The sequence below is a fragment of the Chanodichthys erythropterus genome, chromosome 2 (assembly GCF_024489055.1).
Source record: "Chanodichthys erythropterus isolate Z2021 chromosome 2, ASM2448905v1, whole genome shotgun sequence".
NCBI classification, from domain to species: domain Eukaryota; kingdom Metazoa; phylum Chordata; class Actinopteri; order Cypriniformes; family Xenocyprididae; genus Chanodichthys; species Chanodichthys erythropterus.
Window position 1 is genome coordinate 26206941 of NC_090222.1, and position 19454 is coordinate 26226394.

Genomic DNA, 19454 nt, shown 5'->3' on the forward strand with positions numbered 1-19454 from the left:
GCCTCACAAGGCCACCAGACCTACTGGTCATAACATCCACCTGCACACTTCAATGTTCACCAATTCACTTCAGTGTTGGTGTTGGAGCTAAAACCAAAGATGTCCAGCAGTGATTGTATATCAAGAGCAGGGACATGTTTGTTTGCATTTCCGGATCAAATAGAGAGTCTCCGCATTAGACACTGACACAAGCCACAAGAGAATACGCAAGATGTTTCAAAAAGTGGTGGGGACAATATCGACCCTGGCAAACCCTGGTTTGGACATGTCCCACCCATCCCACAAGAAAATTATGCCTTTGCCACTAACTGAAACTTTACAGGTTCACTCTGTCTGGCTCTGTCAGTTTTTAGTCGAAGGAGAGGTTCTTTAATCATCTGCTAAGATGAGGTTTCAGTGAAACCTCTCAAGTGTCTCCCAAAACCACCTGTCCTTAGAGACTCACAAGACAACCAGATGTTTCCAAGATATAGCCAAAATTATATTTAAATATGAAAACTCATATTTCACATTCCGTGACTCTTCCAAGATAGTTACATGGTGTAGCTTTAAAGACTTATATTGGGTATCCCATTATCTTTGACTTTTTCCAGAGTGTGGTTTGAATGGATCTCTGACTGAATTGTGTGTATCTTCTAACCAGAATCAACAGAAGAATCTCTGGACAAAAAGAAATGGGAAGAAAGTTTACTTAAGGTCTGTAGTAATGTGTATGAATTCATAAATGGTTATTGAAAAGAAAAGCTTGCAATTTATTAAAAAAATGTTATCAAGAAATCTATAGGACTAAAGTAAAAGTTAAGCATTGACAAGAGAACATGCAAACATCCTAATGGCCAAAGTTGTTGATGGTGATTAATCAGACATTGCTTTCTGATTGTGATGAAGCTCCTGTCTAAAACTGTGGCAGCCATTGACGACAGCCAGTGGACCGGTCAGCTTGCAGTAGAAGTCACACGATACCTGCCCACCTACAACAACTCACTGGAGGAGAAGGTCAGTTTAGAAATCCATCTGTGTGTCTCATATTATAAAAAACAATAACGCTTTAGTATCACAGAAAAGGATCAGTCCAAGTCAAATAGCTGTTTCTATTGTCATTATTTTACATTTTACATCTTCCGGAAGCCAGTTGTTATAGTTTATAAATATGGATTTTTTTTTTTTACAAAAATGCATCGCTTTGCTTCAGAAGGCCTTTATTAACCCCCTTGTGCCGTATGGATTACTTTTTTGATGGATGGATGTGGTTTTTGGGCATCAAATCTATGGTACCATTCCCTCCCATTATAAAGCTTGGAAGAGCCAGGATATTTTTTTTAATATAAATCTGTTTGTGTTTGGCTGAAGAAAAAAAAAAAATCATATACACCTAGGAAGGCTTAAGGGTGAGTAAATTATGGGATAATTTTCATATTTGGGTGAAGTAAACTTTTAAGTAATCATTCGTGAAAGAACTAAATGAGTGAACAGTTTCCTGTTATTGATGCATTGAATGCTTTCTGTGTAAAAGATTTGAATAAATATAAATATGTATAAAACAGCAATTCAAGAACATGGTTCTTAGCTTGTTTGGATTGTAGCCTACTAATGAATGTTTCATGTATTTCCCCCAAACCAAATATGTATTGCAATGTATATTTTACTTCATTTCCTGCATTCTTTTGATAAACTCTTCTTTCTCTGTTTCTTATTAGAGTTTTTTGTATAGGTGTGTCGGTGTGATTCTCCAGCAGTGCTATAATAAAGAGTTGGTCAGGAAACAGCTGCAGGAGATCCTGATCAGCACTCGTCACAATGATGCAATCGAAAGAACGGTACACGGCTCTCAGCGCTTGTACACTGAACACTTATCAGTTCACTTCTGACTTATGAATTAAGAGAGAGTTTATGTGCTGACAGTAAAACTGCTTGCTCGATCACAATGTTCAGACAGCACACTAAAACCCTCTCTGGGGAATTATGTATCTTAATTCATCCTTTTTACCACATTGTTACAAAAAATATTAAAGCTAAACCAAATATTAGGGAAAAAAAGTCTAAAGCTAGTCTCTAATTGACTACCAGTAAATAAAACGAAGCTTTTACAAACATTATAAACATTTTTAATTTGTATTTTAGTTCCCCTCACTCCACAACAAATCCTTTCAATTTAATGGTATTCAGAACAGAACAGTATTAAACAAACATGAATTATAGTGTCATTCATTTTAAGCAACACTTATTATAATCACTAAGCCTAAACAAATTTCAAATGTGCTTGACATTAATTCCATTATATGGAATATACTTCGGAATACAAGTTGCAGCATGTTTCAGATGATAAAAAAAACATGACTTCTGGAAAATACGGTAATCAATACAGTAGTCCATTGGTGGTTGACCAGTCAACCTTTTTGACTCATACCTGTATCCAAATTTTTTGCGTTTGAATTGTGTGCTATCAGTTATCATTAAGAACACAGATTCCATATAATTTCTAATCATAGATAGGTATAGAACTGATGCAAATGTTCCACAGTTTTGATATCTGAGTAATTGACTACAAGTAAATAAAACTATTATTTAAAGGTTTTTGCAGTTATTTAAAAGCTGCTAATTAAGAATTATGGTGGTAACAGGCAGTAATTGGTTTGCAGGGTGTTGCCATGGGAATCGGGCTGTGTGCCAGCAGCCATCTCGATGGCACTCTGGAAAAACTGGAGGAATTTGGGAAGTCTGACGCCTTTAGGAAAGCCTCAGGGATATTTGGTCTTCTCAAAGTAGGGCGAGTTTCATTGTGCTTATTCTTTTGATTCCCAAATCAGTTAAAAACTGTAACATTTAAATTTAGTTTGAAAGGGTTGTTTTGCTATACTATTTTACTTTTTTTAATAATAATAATTGTGAAATTTAAGAGTGCACAGTGGTTCATAATGCAAAGGTTAAGTAGTAAAATTATAATTATATTAGGTTTATAAAGTGCTTCAGAAACCGTATTTCACACGTGTATCTTGTTGTTACTTTTCTTGTCATTTCAGGATAAAAACGATGTTGATGTGGAGAAAATGAAAAGCACTCTAATTTTGTGTTACGGCTATGTTGCGTTGCACGCTCCAGAAGATCAGCTCCTCACTCGCATCGATAGTGACATTCTCCAAAACATCTCCAAGAACTTCAACACTAAGGTAAAACACATGGGACTCAGCTGTAGCACCATAATATTGTCTGTCTGCTGCATAAAAATACTTTTTGTGGTTTGAAAACAGAGCAGTATTAGTGAGTATTTGGAGCCAATGAGATATCTAAACTGGTAATTCTAAAATGTTATTTATTGAAGCTAAATGTAAAGTTTTGTGGTTTTTGGGTTATAGTCAGTTTTATAGTCATGGTTAACTTCTGGGAAAATGAACCAAAAATATTGATGACTCAACTTGCATTTGCATTGGTTCTTTGTTGGAGGTTTTTGGAAAACAATTAAATTTCATGCCTCTGTAGCTCTATTATGTTAGATGAACAGCTCATTTATTTGATCAGAATTAATACATTAATCATTTCTCATTGTTTGCTACAGCAGTGAGGCTCAAAACTGAAAAATGTGTTGCTGCTGTGAGGTGTTTTGCTAAATAAGTCCTCTGAATGTCCTAGTATATTGTTGACAAGATTCAGTTGGTTGCTTTTGAGGCTGCAGTTATGACAGTTTGATCTAAACGATTTTTAATGACAAGGATCATTAATTCTCTTTGAGTGTTGAATCATATCTCATCCATATTCATAATGTAATTGTGCGATTTAAAATAATTTCACTGTTTGGGAACCATGTAACTCATTTTGTTTTAACATTCTGCACTCCAGTCCAATTTGGATATCAAAGTTTTTAAATAAAATGGATTATCTTACATGTTTGTGAATTACATTGGATCATTACTTTTATTGTTGTACAGGTTCTGGGAATTAAAGTAGAGACCAAGGTACCGTGAAGGGAAGCGATCATGAGGACCTTCTCTCACCTCTGACCTTTAAACTTTAACTCACTTTCTCTTGATGCTGCAATCAAAAACTTTACAGTATAACCTTTTGAGCTTCTCAAAAAAGCTATCTCTTTATGACACTCTCTATGAGACCGAGTTGTAAAAAATGTTTACGCTGGGCCGTCACTAGCGGGGTGAAAGGTGGTGATGATTCTAGGGAGGCCCCTCAATTTCAGCTGAGGGGGACAATCCATCTGGCCCGGAATGAGATTTCAAGGAGGCCCACAGCAACAACATGCACTGGGGCCCTGTATACCCCAGCTACGGCCCAGCGGTTACATATAAAGCTCTTCCTATTTAGTCTGAATCTTTTGATAAATTAGAGATAAAATAAAGATGACATTTAAACTCATTTTACACTACACTTGTAAGTAAAAGATGAATGGTTTTTGAGAAGGTCAAAAAATGCTCACTAACCTAATAACTTTTGTCTTACTACTAAAGCATCACAGTGTTTAGATACTTGGTTTTCTGGCTTTTCTGGATTTTAGGTGGCTTGATTCATCAATTCAACTCTTTTTCTATTGAATCACAATTAAATTGTCACACATTGTGATTTTCATCTCTTATTGCACTATGTTCAAAGTACAAGTAAGTAAATGTTATGAGTAAAACATGTATATTTATTTATAATTAGCATGCTGAGTGCGACTGTGACCTGGAAATACTTTTCTTATTCCAGGTCTTGATTTGCCTGTGCTGTTTGATTGACACATGCACTGTTCCATAAATCACAGTTTGAGTGTGTTTTCATCTCTTTCTGTGTGTTTGTATGTACATGGGCACTTCATAGGACCTGACTATGAAGCTCAGCCTCATTCATAGTGTTGGACTCATTGCCAAGGCCATCAGCAACAGTGTCCGTAAACAGGGCTTCCTGTTCTCCCGCAAACAAGAGCTGATGGGGGTTATGATGGTGAGAGGTTTGATATGAAGATCATTCAGTTTTTAATATACAGTAAATATTTTCAATGTACTTGCAGTATATGAATGATTACAGACAAGTTTCCATTGGGCAAAATCTAGGAGATAAATGTGACCTGATATTAAATGTTATTTTGTAAATCTCAGATCAGTTTCAGAATGATTCTTTTATTTTCCTGTAGGATTTCATCAAAGCTGAACCAGCAGATGTCATGCGGACCCCTGTTCGCCATCTTGTTATGACCACATGTGCCAACCTCATGTATCCTACCATTTTAAATCTTTCTAGTGTTCATCTGTGGTTTTGTCTTTAATTGTAAATATATGCTAAACGTTTTTGACCATCGTGATTCTTAATGAAACAGTGCCACAATCTATTAAGAACTTGACTCAAACCTTCAGAAACTTAGATCCTCCTTTATCAGAAAATGAAAACTTTGACTTGTTAAAAACATGTTTGAATGGTGTTTATGGGCTTCCTACTGTGGACACTCTGGACAAAGCTAAAGATGAAGAAGCCCTGGATCCACAGCAAAGAGAGGTCAGAATAAAATATGCATGTACAGTACCTACTTATCCCTGGGAGTGTCTCCTCTATCTCCTGTATGCTTTAAACAAAAAGTGTGTTTTTTTACCACAATGCTTTTTTTCCCCTCAGGCATTATATTCAGATACTTTTAACGCTCTTCTTGAATTGCTGAAAAATGTGTTAGCCAGAGATTTGAGTCCTGACGGTCTGCAGTCTGTTTTCAAGGTAAAGTAGAAACTATGAAAGTTACTTGCCATTTTGTAGTCCCTTTGTCTGAACCTCATGTATTGAGTCCTTTTGCATTTTTTCCAGCATATAGAGAGCTGGCTGAGCTCAGGACAAGACCATGAGCGGGAGAGGGCAGTAAAGACCATGGCAGAATTACTACAGTTTTACCTGGACCATCTCAATGTGAAGGTAAAGGACTGTATGTGTGTGTGTGTGTGCAAATATTACACACACGTCTATAAGATCCATAATTAGTGATAGGGCCTTAGAGTCTTTGAATTGCTAGAGTTGGGAAATGTTTCTTTTAAAAGTTGTTACAATATTAGCTTACTCATTATATATTTTTTAAGCATCTCTAAAATTCCTATTGTTCGCAAACATACTAAAGAAACTTTTTCAATACTTGTGCACCAACATTGGAGAGGACGAGGGTTTTGTTTGTAAATTATATAAATAAAAAAGTAATTTGATTATATTATAATCAAAAGATATTTAGATATTATAGATTACTGATATTATTTTAAGTCATTATTTTAAAGCGTATTTGTTTTTACATGTTGAAAAAAGGTTCTGGTTATTTGTAGATCGTTACCCTGGACACTGTGAATTGGTTTGTTCAAGACAAATCTCTCACATCCTTTAAATGCAAAGCATTCACTTTAAGCTCCTATTAGTTTTATTCTGCCCAAGCTGAAATGTTAAACACGATCGTTTATTTTGTCTTCCTCAAGCCAATGATTAATGAAATGTGTGCTTTTGGGAAAAATGTACTGTAGTTAGAATCTTATTAGTTCTCATGCTCAGTTCTCTCTCTCTCCCTCTCTCTCCCCCTAGAATATAGTGTCATTCCATAATTTGGGAGCTCTTGTGGGGCGTCTGGCCCCACGGTGCACAGACCCAAACCCTGAGGTGCGGCGGGCAGCCATAGACTGCATCTATAGTCTAATGTACATTCAGCTGCGCTATGAAGGTACTGCCTGGTTTTTCATAGCAAAACTCAGTTTCGTCTGACCCAGGGTGGGTTTCAGATCGACAGTGTGTCAGTATGAACTTGTTTACACTGGTATCTTGTTCTGGAAAACTTAGCAAAGTGTCTTGCCTCTTCCATTTTTCTCTGTTTGGCAGGCTTTTCATTGGACTACAAGGACGATTCAGTTGAGGGTCTTTTAGAAGTTCGTGAGAAGCTAAGCAATCCTGACCATTCAGTCTTGTACAACACCTGCTCTGAGCTGACTAAGGTAAATTGCCTCAATGTAATTTTCTCCTAAAGCACTGATGCTTTCAGAGATCTTTAAGGATCCACCATCTCTCTTTGTGAAATTGAAACAGACTCTCTTTTTCCCTTTCCACCCCCGTTTCCTGTGTTTTAGATCATCAGTAAGCGTTTGCCCCAGCAGCAGTTGAGCACCCTGTTGTTTATACTGTTTGATGGTTTGGTGGACTCTCAGTCCAACTGTTCCAGAGCATCCAGTGTGATCCTCAACACCTTGCTGAAGAACAGAGGTGCTGGCCTGCAGGATCTGGTACATTACACTTTCATCAGATTCTGGGAAATCAAACAATTGTTAGTGCCGGCAAATGCTCTAACATGATCAGTATATATTGGACATGGAGCTTTATAGACAAGCGAACTGATATAATAAATATCATCTCTATGTATAATCCTATTTATTTGAATGAACTGGTTTGTTATATAACTGGCAGTTTATATAAATAAATTGTTAAAAAAGTATTTACAGAATAATTTTTAATATTTATTGTAGTAAAATATGTAGTTTATACAGCTCCAAGTGTTTGGATGCCATAAAACTATTGAAAAAGTTTTCCATACAATACTCTTCAAACGTTTGGGTCATTTATTGAAAAAAGTTTCTTATTTTTCACCAAGGCTGCATTTATTTGATCATAAATGCAGTAAAAGCAGTAATATTATGAAATATTATTACAGTTTAAAATAACTACTTTCTATTTTAATGCTTTAAAATGTGTAATTTCCTGAGATGGCAAAGCTGAATTTTCAGCATCATTACTTCAGTCTTCAGTGTCACATGATCCTTCAGAAATCATTCGAAGATGGTAATTCAGTGCTCAAGAAACATTTCTTATTATTATCAGTGTTGAAAACAGTTGTGTTGCTTAATATTTTTGTGGAAACCATATTTTTTTCAGGATTCTTTGATTAATAAGAGTTAAAAAGAACAACATTTATTTGAAATAGTATTTTGTAACAATGTAAAAGTCTTTAATGTATCTTTTGATTTATTTAATTCATTCTTATTCTTACTGAATAGAAGTATTAATTTCTAATTAATAAAACTAATTCATTGAAAGATTGCAACTCAAAAGAACAATTAATTCTCAAATTGAACAACAGTTCTATCAATTTCATTGTTTACCATCCATGAAACAATAGAAAAAATGGCAAGAAACAATAGAGTGGATTTTTAGTAAATAAAAACTTAACTTAAACTTCAGTCTGTAGTTTAACTACTTAAAATTATTAGTAGCTTATAATGTAAAAAAGTAGTTCAAAAGTAGTTTTTATAACACTCCCAAAATTCAGCTCACATGTTCAATAAAATTGTAATTATTTTCTATCTTGTCAGTTTTCACTTCTTGTGTCTTGACTCTGTCAGGTGCCAGAAATGTTGGAGGTGTTGCACAACCGGCTGCAGGTGATTGGTGAAGAACAAGTGAAGGTGGCCATTGGTCAGTCCATCCTCATCCTCTCTACACAGCACCTGCAGACAGTGGTCAACACACTCGTCGCCTACCCACTACCATACGACAGGTGATTATTGTGTGTGTTTATGTGCATGGCATTCATTGTCTGTCATGTGCTCCATGATGCTCAAGCGTAATAATGATGTGTGTGTGTGTGTGTTTTCTCCAGCTGGAGCTGTGAGATGTGGATGGCTTTAGGAGCAGACAGCACTCTGGCCCTGCAAATCATGGAGATGATTATCGAGAAGCTGAGTGTTATGGTTCCCTATGTAGATAAGAAGGAATCCATGTTGAGACCTGGTTTGACCAAAGTTGCCACAAGCCACCCGTTGGCTGTAAGTTTTAATACATTTAGGATTTGTATCATTTGGCTTTTAAAACACATAACACCTCATCCTAACTAGGCACAATGTGTCAATTATGCAGTGTCAAGTAATGTTTTTACTGAAAGAGAAGTTCTGCTTGAAGCAACAAAATCACAACAAATTGAACAAAATCCTTGTGAAGCTAGACGTAGGGATTTTACTGTGAGCTTCATACTTCCCATCATGACATGTCAAGTGTTTGGCAAAATGTCTTCACATGCAGTGCTATTGACAGTCATGGCTTGTTGAAACAAATATTAGTGGATGCAATTAATTGCTTGATTCTTTTCTGTTGCATTAGTTAGGAAATGGTGTTAAACTATTAAACCTCTTTTTATTCATTTTATTTATAAATGGCTTTCACTTCCATTCAAAAGTTGGGTGTCAGTGAAATATCACTTAATTTTGTATTCACTTGTATTTATTTGATCAAATATACATTTGAAAAAATATATTGTGAAATATTACAATTTAACATAGAATGATTTCTGAAAGATCATTTAACAATATAGAAAACAGTTAATATGGTTTTTTTTTCTGTGGAAACTACATTTTTTCATAAATCCTTGGTGAATAGAAAGATAAAAAGGTTTCATTTGAAAGGTTTTGTTTGAAATATCGGTAACACTTTATTTTAAGGTTTTTAACTGGTTTCTTATTAGTATGGTACTTATTAAGCACATATTATTCTTCATGGCCTTATTCTACATTCCTAATCCTACCCTATACCTAAACTTAACAACTACCTTACTATCTATTAATAAGCAGTAAATTAGGAGTTTATTGAGGGAAAAGTCATAGTTAATAGTTTATATGTGTTCCCTATACTAAAGTGTTACCGAAATATCTTTTGTAATCTTATAAATTTCTTTTATTTTCACTTTTGATCAATTTAATGCATCCTTGATGGATAAAGCAATTAATTTCTTTAAAAAAAAAAAAAATCAAACTACCCCAAAATGTTTAATCGGTAGTCTATTTGTCATTGCTGTGTCCTTTTTGACAATTAATAGTTATTGATTTTTATTCTGTTTTCTAGATGACATGTGCCCTACGTGAGATGATGCTGAATGGTCAGTCAGCTGACGCCGTGGCGTATCTGTTTCCAAAGCTCTTCAGCGCTCTGCTGTTGCGTTTGGGTTCTAGCGTGGGAGTTCAGCTACCGAAAGATCTCAACAGCAACAGCATTATTTTAGACCGCAAAACAACCAACAAAAACAGTGTGGCCAATTTTGATGTGTGCGGGTGAGTGGCATAAATATGGAATTGTGCTATTGTGGTTATTCAGAGTTACACTGTGAACACAGTGGGTCTCAACCTTTTTGGACTCTAAGGCCCTCCCCCTGTTATTGCTGTTGTAGTTGTGAGAAAGCAGAAATATGATTGCAGTTCAAATCTGGATTTCATGTGTAGTAAAGTTATTTAAATAGAGATTGGAGTTTTTCCCCAATAGTTTAATGTCAATAATAATTTATAATTTGTTAAGATAGTTTTAAGTCATCTTGTGGACTCCATGGAAGTTTACTGAGGCTATTTTATTTTTATTAACATTAGATTTATTTTTTTAAATTAATAATTAATGTTCTGGCTATGTATAAATTAAACTTAAAAAAGACTTAAACAGTGGAAGTTTTGGTTTATTTTTGTTTATTTACAACATAGCTACATACTAACTAAAAAAAAATAAATGGACATGCTTATCTGAAAATACTTATTTAAGAGTAAATGGACCCTTTTCACATTTCTGGGGTTCTCAGAAGTGGAAGTTGTCATATTTGGGTAAACTTATATAGTGGTGAATAGGAGATGACAGTATTTATTCCCATTTGCTCCAATAGCAAAAGAAAAAATCCATGATAACATTTCCACAGCTTTCCAAAATGGGGAAAAAAATATCAAGAGATTGATTTCGTTGGTCAGAAGAGAGAAAGATGTCAAATTTGCCATCACTCCCTCGGCCTCGCAGCAGCGTTAATTAGTTTTTTGTCATTTACTGCCAAAGCAATATAACACAAAGTATATTGTTTTAAGAGTATAAACTTTACTAAATTTGCAATGTTGATAACTGTGGAAACGCATCATCACAATCCTTGAATAAGGTCCTTGTTTGTTTAATGTGAGAAGTATGAGAACACGATGTGTTACGAGTGCAAAGGTTAGGAAAATGGTTATGTGTTTTTATTTGTCATATATACAGTTTAGCAGTCATTATACAAAAAAAATGTCTGACAGCAGAATGTTGCTTTTGGCCAATTTGAAAAATAAAATAGCACCATGTTGTTAAAAATACACCGAAAAATGTCACCAAATAGATGTGCTTATTACTGTCATGCTGTCTAAAAAAAAAAAAAAAGGGTTTCAAATCAATCGCTTAGGAGGTTTTGGGTCGGATGGTGAATTTAAAGGTAACTGCTCATGCAGACATGGAAGCAGCTCAGGATTTGATATAGAGTTAATAAGACATCTGTGTTTCTCTTTCCTGTGTGTTCAGGGTGGCAGTGGAGGCCTTGCGGATCCTGCTGGGTCGAGCTCAGCTGGACGCTGTCGTGAAACCATTAGATCAGGAGGGAGCTTGGGACAAGATGAAGGACCCGCAGCAGCACACAACAGGAGTCACTCTGCTCTCCAGGTACACACACCTGTCCTCCGTCATACCCCAGTCCTCTTGGACTTTTTGTTGTTTGCAGACTTTTCTGCTTTGTTCTAAAGGAGAAATGTATGACAGTAGAATTGTTCTTGAAGGCACATGATGTGATCAGTTACAACATTTTGAGAGTGCTTCACGTCAATTTCAAGCTGTTGTAACAGCACATGGACTCATGCAATGTGTTTGTGGAAACTGTCAAGTTCAGAGTAATAAAAATAAGTGTTTGAAGTTAAAACACTGGTTTCTGTCCCGTTGTGGTAAGATTAAGTGTGGTCTTCTACAGTACTACATTTTGAAAAAGCTATTCTTTCATTCAGAGCAATGGCAAAGCATGCTGGTCCAAGACTACCTGCCATTGTGGAGAGTCTGTGTCCTTCTCTCTGTAATATTTACGAGTGCCAGAGGATCACAGTCACAGCGTTCTTCTCTGAGGTGAGAATATTTAGTTTTCTAATGTGATTTTAAGTTAACAGATCTTAATTCAAAGTTTAGTAACAATGAATAGCTTAAGACTAATTATTTTACAAAACCATAGATTGTTCAGTTTTGTTTGTTTTTTCTTAAACAGTAGTTCAGTTTAGTTCTGTTCGAGAGTTTAGGGTCAGTACGACTTTTTATTTTTATTTTCAAAGAATTTAATAATCATATTCAGCAAGTATGCATTAAATTGATCAAAAGTGACAGGACATACTTTTACATTGTTACATAAGCTTTCTGTTTCAAATAAATGCTGTTCTTTTGAACTTAATACTTAATCCTTAAAAAATGATCATAGTTTCCACAAAAATATTAAGAAGCACAACTGTTTTCAATATTAATAAAACTTTGGCTTGTTCTTGTATTCACCCCTTATAAGTCCAATACGACTCAATACGACTGAATTTGACCTGTGCTACATAAAAAGAAATACTAAGTGCACATTTTTATGTTATTTCAGAGACGATCAATTCCAGTTTACTGTGTAACAGAAATGCAATGAACCATATTCTTTTTTTAAAAAAAAGAAAAGTATACAGGAACCTTTTCACACCCACATAATATGTTCTAATAGCTGTATATTAGATGTCAAGATTTATTTGTTTATTCCTTCTAGCTGCTGAACCACCATGTAGTGACTGAACTGATGATTTTGGACATGTTGATGAACAACATGATGGAAAGAATTACTGACACCTGCGGTACTGTCCGCATGCTGGCGGTCCGAGGCCTGGGGAACATTGCTGTGGGCTCACCTGAGAAGGTACAGAGGATCTGCTTGACATCTGAAAACAATAATTGGATGAAGAGTCTAACTGATTTTTTTAGGCAGTGTTTCTTGGCAATAGTGTGAGACACATGGCAACTTGTTTATGCAACAATCAGTAAGGAAGCATGCAGAAAATTGTCTGCATTCTGAAATTTTACCTAACTGCTGCCAAATAGTTCCCTGTGTTCCTCACACCCTCCATTGTTCTGCTCTGATTTTGTTTTTCTTCTCTCTGTAGTCAAATGAAGTTTTGTCATTACTTCCTAAAGCTTGGTAACAAAATCAGTCAGTTAAGTGTGTAATTATATATTGCTAAACATTGCTGTTTTTTCTCATTCAGGTGAATAAGTACGCAAAGGAGCTTTTAGCAGCTATGAGTTCAGGTATGGAAGAGAAGGATGATCCAGGGAAACTCATCACACTGGAGGCCATGTCAGGAATGTCAAAGATATTGCTTTACCTGGACCAAAAGAACGTCCACCTGCTTGTGGTTTACATCTTCATGAAGATAAAACCCTTTCTGGAGAATGTGAGTGTTGAGAAAAGGCACAAAATATTTAAATCACAATTATGAAGCTGTAAAAATTGTATTTATTCTAATTAAAAAAAATATCAGTTTGATTACTGAAAAAAAAAAAAAAAAAACTGTTTCCAAAAACATTTTGTTTGTGTTCCACATTTGGAACCTTTTCTACCACATTGCAGGAATAAAAAAAGAAATCATAAAAACTAATATTAAAAATTGTTGATCCTTTGCACACAAATTTGAGGTTAACACAAATTATGGTGTTGACTCTATACTGTTCCCATCCTGGCATAGTTTTGTAATTAAATATAATAATTTGATAAATTGTCTATTTTGTTTTAAATTTCAGCTTTAAACTGTATTTACATGTCCATAATTTTGGTAACAGGGTTGCAAAAGCTTCAAACAATAAAATGAAAAGAAAATAAATAACTTTTGTTCGGCTTCCTAAAGTTGACAGTCAACACTTTCTAAAGTGTTAACACCTATATTCACTGACAAATTGTATGAAGAAAATAAAATGGTGCCTTTTCTTGGTAACTACAGGCTATTACAGTACAGTGTTATGGTAGTGGATTTTGTTGTAAGGCTTAAATCGAAAGAGCTTTTTTCATGTTCTGTCAGGAGAATGATGAGATCCGATGTGCTTCCATCGTGCTCCTGGGAAACCTGTCAAAGTTCGGCTCAGGTGAGCCGGTCTTTAAAGACCAGATCCACAATGTTCTGGTCAGCTTGCTGTTGCACCTCAGTGATCCCAACCCTCAAGTGGTCAAGGTCAGTGTTTAGTCTGCACACACTCCTACAAAGATTGCTTTTATTATTATAGGTATAAACATTGAAAGTTAGTTAAAAGGATGATGCAAATACCAGATAATACTAAGAGAATATTGCTTGTGTGTGTTTATGTGTGTTTCTTTGTTCCCCTAGGCATGCAAGTATGCCATGCGCATATGCGCTCCAGTCGTAGGTTCAGAACAGATCTCTGCCATGTTCCAGAATCATCTTCTTGAGGAGAAGGGTCTGCACTATGGAGAGTTCATTAATGACCTCACCAAATACCTTGTACGGCAAGAACCAAAGCTTTATTATACATACACACATAGAATAACTGCACAGTACATTCCGTTCATCTCTCTCTGCATGATTCCCTATAAAAAAATACTATTATTACAGTATAATCACTGTGCTATGCCACATTTGCACAGATCTTTGTTTTCTTCCTTGATATACTCAATGTTTTTAATGTTGTCAGCAGTTTTAGGTACTAAATCCAGTTCACACCAAGAGCAATAACTATAACGATAACTATATTAGCGTCCACACCAACACACAGTATCATTGTTTATTACAAGCATGCACTGCATTTGAGTTGTCTGCTGCTTTAAATGCTCAAGCCCTTTAAAGCAGGATGGATTGGCTGTCAATATTTCTATCATCCATTATCTGGAAAAAAAAAATCGTTGTGAAAGTGATTCCAACAATATCGTTCCTCTGTGCCGTTATTGTTATAGTTGAGATTATTCTTTTAAATTTAGAAAGATTTTTAAAACTATATCTTTATCATTATCATTACAGTTATTGTCCTTTGTGTGAATGGGCCTTAACAGATTATTATTTTTTTTACTGATTATTATTATTATTATTATTAATGATAATCTTATTAAAAAAAATAATAATAATAAAATCATAATGTGTGTTCACAAAGATCCAGGATTTCCCAGGCATGCTGAACTTCTACCACATCACAGTCATTCAGTTCTTCAAGAGTAACTGGGCTGAGATCAGAGCCAGTGCTGCCATGTTCATTGGTAAAAACTTTTTTTTTTTTAGTTCAGTGTTTAGTATTGTAACTATTTATGCTTCATTGAATAGTTGTTTTTAACTTTAATAGTGCAATACAATATTTAAAAAAAAATTGTGTTGGATTTGTAACTGTGTTTTTGTGAATTTTTAGGTTTTTTGCTTGGGAACCTTCCTGATGAGCATTTCTCCCATATGAATATGGGCTCAGTGACCAAGGGTAGGTACAGCAGTTCTATAATAATATCCGCAGTCAAGAGATATATTTAAGGAAGGACAGCACATCCTTGTTATTGTGCTACATTTGCTGTTTCTTGGCACCTAAGGAATCTATTATTTTTGCTTCTATTTTAATGATGATTTTGTCTGGTAAAGTGTATTGCTGTAGTAACTCTTAAATACAGTAAAAGCACCACTTAACTTGTATGTTAAACAAAACTTTAATTTTTCTTTGATTAATGGACAAACCAAATAATTTTCCCCTCACATGTTTTCCTGTCTTCAGGTCTGGTGATGCTACTGCAGGATCCAGATCCCCTCGTGCGGGTGAAAGCCGCTGAAGCCATGGGCCACTTTCACTGACGTTACCTCCACTCTACAGCCAATCAGATTGGTCTTTTGATTTTAAGTTTGTTGCTTTGAATAAGGAGGAAGCCTTGAATTGTTGTTCTATAATAAGCCTTGAAAGGTTTTTATTTTTGACCAAAGACTGTGCACTAGTTCTGTAAGAGAAGAGAAGAATAAAAAGAAGACATGTATTGACGTTACAGCACTTTTACTGTAAGTACTCTCAGATTTACGGTGTGTGTGATCCCTAGAGTGTTTTTTTTGAAGTTTGTATGCAAGTAGGCTTACACTAATATTGCGTGCTAAATGCATATCAACTCTTCATTAAAGGGGTCATGAATTGAGAAATCTAATTTTCCTTGATCCTTTTGAAATGTAAGAGGTCATCGGACTAAAAACGTTTCAGAACTTGACTTCCTTGTTAGTCTAAAAACAGCTTTTATTGAAACCAAGTTCTGAAAACAACTTGTTTCGGATTTTGTCACATTTATGACGTAATAGTGCGATGAAAGATCGCCTCTGCAGAATCAGATGTGGAAAGTGGTTATTTATTTTCAACTTTTTGAATGTCTCAGTAGAGCAATATTTGTTTGATCGGTACATTTCACTGTGGATATTTTGGTAAATCAGTCGCAATTTTGCCGCAGACTTTTACTGTAAGATATGAACCCGATTTCTGATATGTAATGCTTCATGTACAGACAGACATTCTTCGTCTGTTTATGCGTCAGTTAATCAATTCACATTGTTTGTCTAGTCTGAAAATAATGTTATTTAAATTGATTCAATTATGTACAGAAAGCGATCAAAGAACGCTCCCTTTATAATCACTGGAGCTGTCAATCACACAGCTTGTGTTTATCAGTGACTGAGTTCTGGACTCTCTCCAAAACTTCCGTTATAATCAATGAAACTGTCTACACTGCACAATGACTTTAACACAGCGTGTGCACTGTTAGTTATGATGAAAGCATTTGTGAGAGTGCAGAAATCAAGTTGCAATGCCAAGATCACTGCATTCATGTGCTCAACAGTCAGTTTGTCATCGGCTACAATGCTCATCGCTGCAAACTTTCACACGACGAGATCTAAATATAATGCTGTGATCAACAATTTTCACGATTAGTTAATCTGCACAGCTGTAATAGTAAAGACTTTTAATCATTTTCGAGAGAGTTACACATGTAATACTTATTTCATATGCAAAGATGTTAGCCAATCCTAACAGTGGGCGTTTACATTTAAGTCTCACAGGAGACATGCCCTTCCAACAGAGCGTTCAGAGTAGAAAATGGTAAAATCAGGGTAGAAAATGGCCTTTTATTTCTAAATTGACAATTTTTGATGTAAAAATCATACTAACATGACAAGTGCACCTCATGAAACATTATAAAATAAAAAAATGCAGTTCATGACCCCTTTAAATCATCATTATAAATGTATGTAGGATGAATCAATATATTGGAAACCAAAATCAACACTGCAAGGTTTTCCTGGTAATTAAATCTGATGTACTGCTCAGAGTTTAATCCTATAAAAATGTTTTAAGGAGACTGTTGAGTCATATTGACCACCATAAACCTTCAGCAATAAATCACCCTAATAGGGACATGCATTTGCATAATCTGCTTAGCCATTAACTGCAACTGAATTCTCCTGTTGTCCACAATCAAAAAAAGATAAGCATTTATAGAGTTTTTGCTGTAACATCTGTGGTTGTGATTGTATTTCGTGCACTACAGTGGAACAAACACAATTGAGCTTCCTTCTCATCCAAGTCGGAAAAGTAGACAACAGTGCCAAAATATAGATTTGTAAAAGATAAGTTGTATTAGAGTATATGTTATATGATTTCATGTGTAGCTGAAACACTAGTGCCAGCCTTTCTGTGGCACTGGTTTTGTAAAGTATATCTTAGAAACAGTGGCCACTCTTGTGAATTCATAATGTCAGAGTTTGAGCATAAAGAGTATTGAATGAATTAAACTGAAGATTTCTTTCTTTTTTTTTTTTTTTTCAAGTTTCATCTTAATGAACAGGACAAAAAGTGATAATGGTATGGTGCATCAGCTATTTTTACAAGTATGGTACATATACTGTACAGTGTCCTCAAGAAGTAGTTGGACATACTGAGATACAATGTAAAAACTTTTGATATAGTGGGTCTATTTCAATGTAAATGGCCTAATAGTGTCTTCATTCCTTTAGCTGCTTAATATTTAATGAATGTAGGCATTAATTAATTAGGCAACAAACACTTTGTAAACTGCATTGGTGTGATTCTCATAGTCTCACAAGAGCCACGCATAGTTAATTACAAGAATTACAGTCTTAGATGATGAAAATGATCAGAAGTCAATTATGTTTATATTTTGTCTGTTCAAAAGTTTGGGGTCATTTGCATTTTCTATTCACCAAAAAATCCTGAAAAAATATAAAATTTTCCAAACAAATATTAAGCAGCACAGCTATTTTCAACAATGATGATAATAAGGAATGTTTCTTAAGCATCAATTAAAGCAGCATATTAAAAATGATTTCTGAAGGATCATGTGACACTGAAGACTGGTGTAATGATGCTGAAAATTCAGCTTTGCCGTAACAGGAATAAATTACAATTTAAAATATATTACAATGGAAATGTTAATTAGTAAAAATATTTCACAAAATTACCATTTTCTGTATGTGTTTTTTAATCAAATGAATGCAGTTTTGGCAAGCATAAGACACTTATTTCATAAACATTCAAAAATCTTGCTGACCCCAAAACTTTTGAACTGTATGTCTGTTCTTTTCTGCAAAACTGGCTCTGGTTTGGCTCTGTGAAGAAGAGCCGAAACTGGGTGTGGAGAGAGAGAAAAATATAACAACTCTGTTGCTCAGGGTTTTGAATATGCATTAGCACATGTCAATCAAATTAAAGTGCTTACTAAGAACACTTAAACACTTCAGAATTTAGCAATTAGTTGCAGTTGTTATTTAATGTGGTCAGGAACCCTGTGTGGTAATGACACTGGGATTCATTCTTGGCTATGTCACAACCATCACAAAATAAGATTGTGTTTGTTTCTGGGATGGATTTCAGAGCAATCAAACTCCCACTGAATGTTTCACAGGTCTGCTGGGCGATCATGGCATCAGGTGTTACGTTTGCATCATCTCATCAATTTGTTTTAATGTCTTTTATTTTTTGACAGAATTGTTTTGTATCATGTAAAGCTGATCTCTGGATGATGGAGATAACGATATGTAGAACTCAATCATTAAAGTTATTGTACATGACGACCCAGACCTCAACCCTGTCATGTTCGTTTAGAGTGCTGGAATTTTTAAGTTCACACAACGTTATTTTATTTATGCACATGCTGACCTCAAACTTTTGAACAGTGGTGTATTTAAGCTACAATGTTTTTTAGAAAAACATTAGACAAAATCCTTCCAGATCCAGACTGGTTGGTGCATCCAGATTTGAGCTAAAGGAGTGGTCTGATATTTCTTGGTGGTGTTAGACATCCCTTAGTACCTTGGAGAACCATATTAATAATGATATTCATTCAATAAAATGTTATAGGCCTTTATATATCAAAGTATCACGATATTAACATCTGATTCCATCGAGCATGGTACCGCGACAGCACTTTTCTGTACTGGAAACGCACTACTGTGTGTATTTCACTTCCAGAGGTAGCCACAAGAGGCCGCCACAATGCGTGTTAAAGAAGCCCCTTGACACTTCCAGCATTAAAAGCTGACTAACAACATAAATGACGAGCCTAACTGAACGAGATTGCTCATCCAACAATAATTCTACTGGACCAAAAGGTCAAAGCTACCTTGATTAGATTCTGATTTTCAAAATCACATTACATTTGCAGGCAAATAGAAAGG

The 19454-nt window shown here is 35.2% G+C and overlaps 1 protein-coding gene across 3 annotated transcripts in view; it reads left to right on the top strand.

The window, feature by feature from the left end:
- mroh1 (maestro heat-like repeat family member 1) overlaps positions 1–18822 on the top strand; it is a 34128-nt gene extending 15306 nt beyond the window's left edge. The window contains exons 18-44 of one of the 3 annotated variants that reach the window (XR_010896907.1): positions 644–696; positions 889–996; positions 1698–1817; positions 2640–2762; positions 3021–3167; positions 3924–3950; positions 4804–4926; positions 5117–5196; positions 5337–5475; positions 5593–5688; positions 5776–5880; positions 6526–6661; positions 6817–6929; positions 7062–7214; positions 8328–8482; positions 8585–8750; positions 9820–10025; positions 11272–11409; positions 11745–11859; positions 12521–12667; positions 13014–13202; positions 13824–13973; positions 14127–14261; positions 14905–15007; positions 15154–15219; positions 15505–15779; positions 17588–18821. Coding sequence is in view for 2 of the 3 variants with exons in the window: in XM_067406780.1 (XP_067262881.1) it covers positions 644–696; positions 889–996; positions 1698–1817; positions 2640–2762; positions 3021–3167; positions 3924–3950; positions 4804–4926; positions 5117–5196; positions 5337–5475; positions 5593–5688; positions 5776–5880; positions 6526–6661; positions 6817–6929; positions 7062–7214; positions 8328–8482; positions 8585–8750; positions 9820–10025; positions 11272–11409; positions 11745–11859; positions 12521–12667; positions 13014–13202; positions 13824–13973; positions 14127–14261; positions 14905–15007; positions 15154–15219; positions 15505–15581 (3170 nt within the window). In the remaining variant the exon portion in view is untranslated. Of the gene's footprint in view, positions 1–643; positions 697–888; positions 997–1697; positions 1818–2639; positions 2763–3020; positions 3168–3923; positions 3951–4803; positions 4927–5116; positions 5197–5336; positions 5476–5592; positions 5689–5775; positions 5881–6525; positions 6662–6816; positions 6930–7061; positions 7215–8327; positions 8483–8584; positions 8751–9819; positions 10026–11271; positions 11410–11744; positions 11860–12520; positions 12668–13013; positions 13203–13823; positions 13974–14126; positions 14262–14904; positions 15008–15153; positions 15220–15504 lie in introns of all 3 variants that reach the window. The other 2 variants (XM_067406780.1, XM_067406793.1) reach the window with 2 other exon arrangements.
- Positions 18823–19454: the final 632 nt, after the last annotated feature.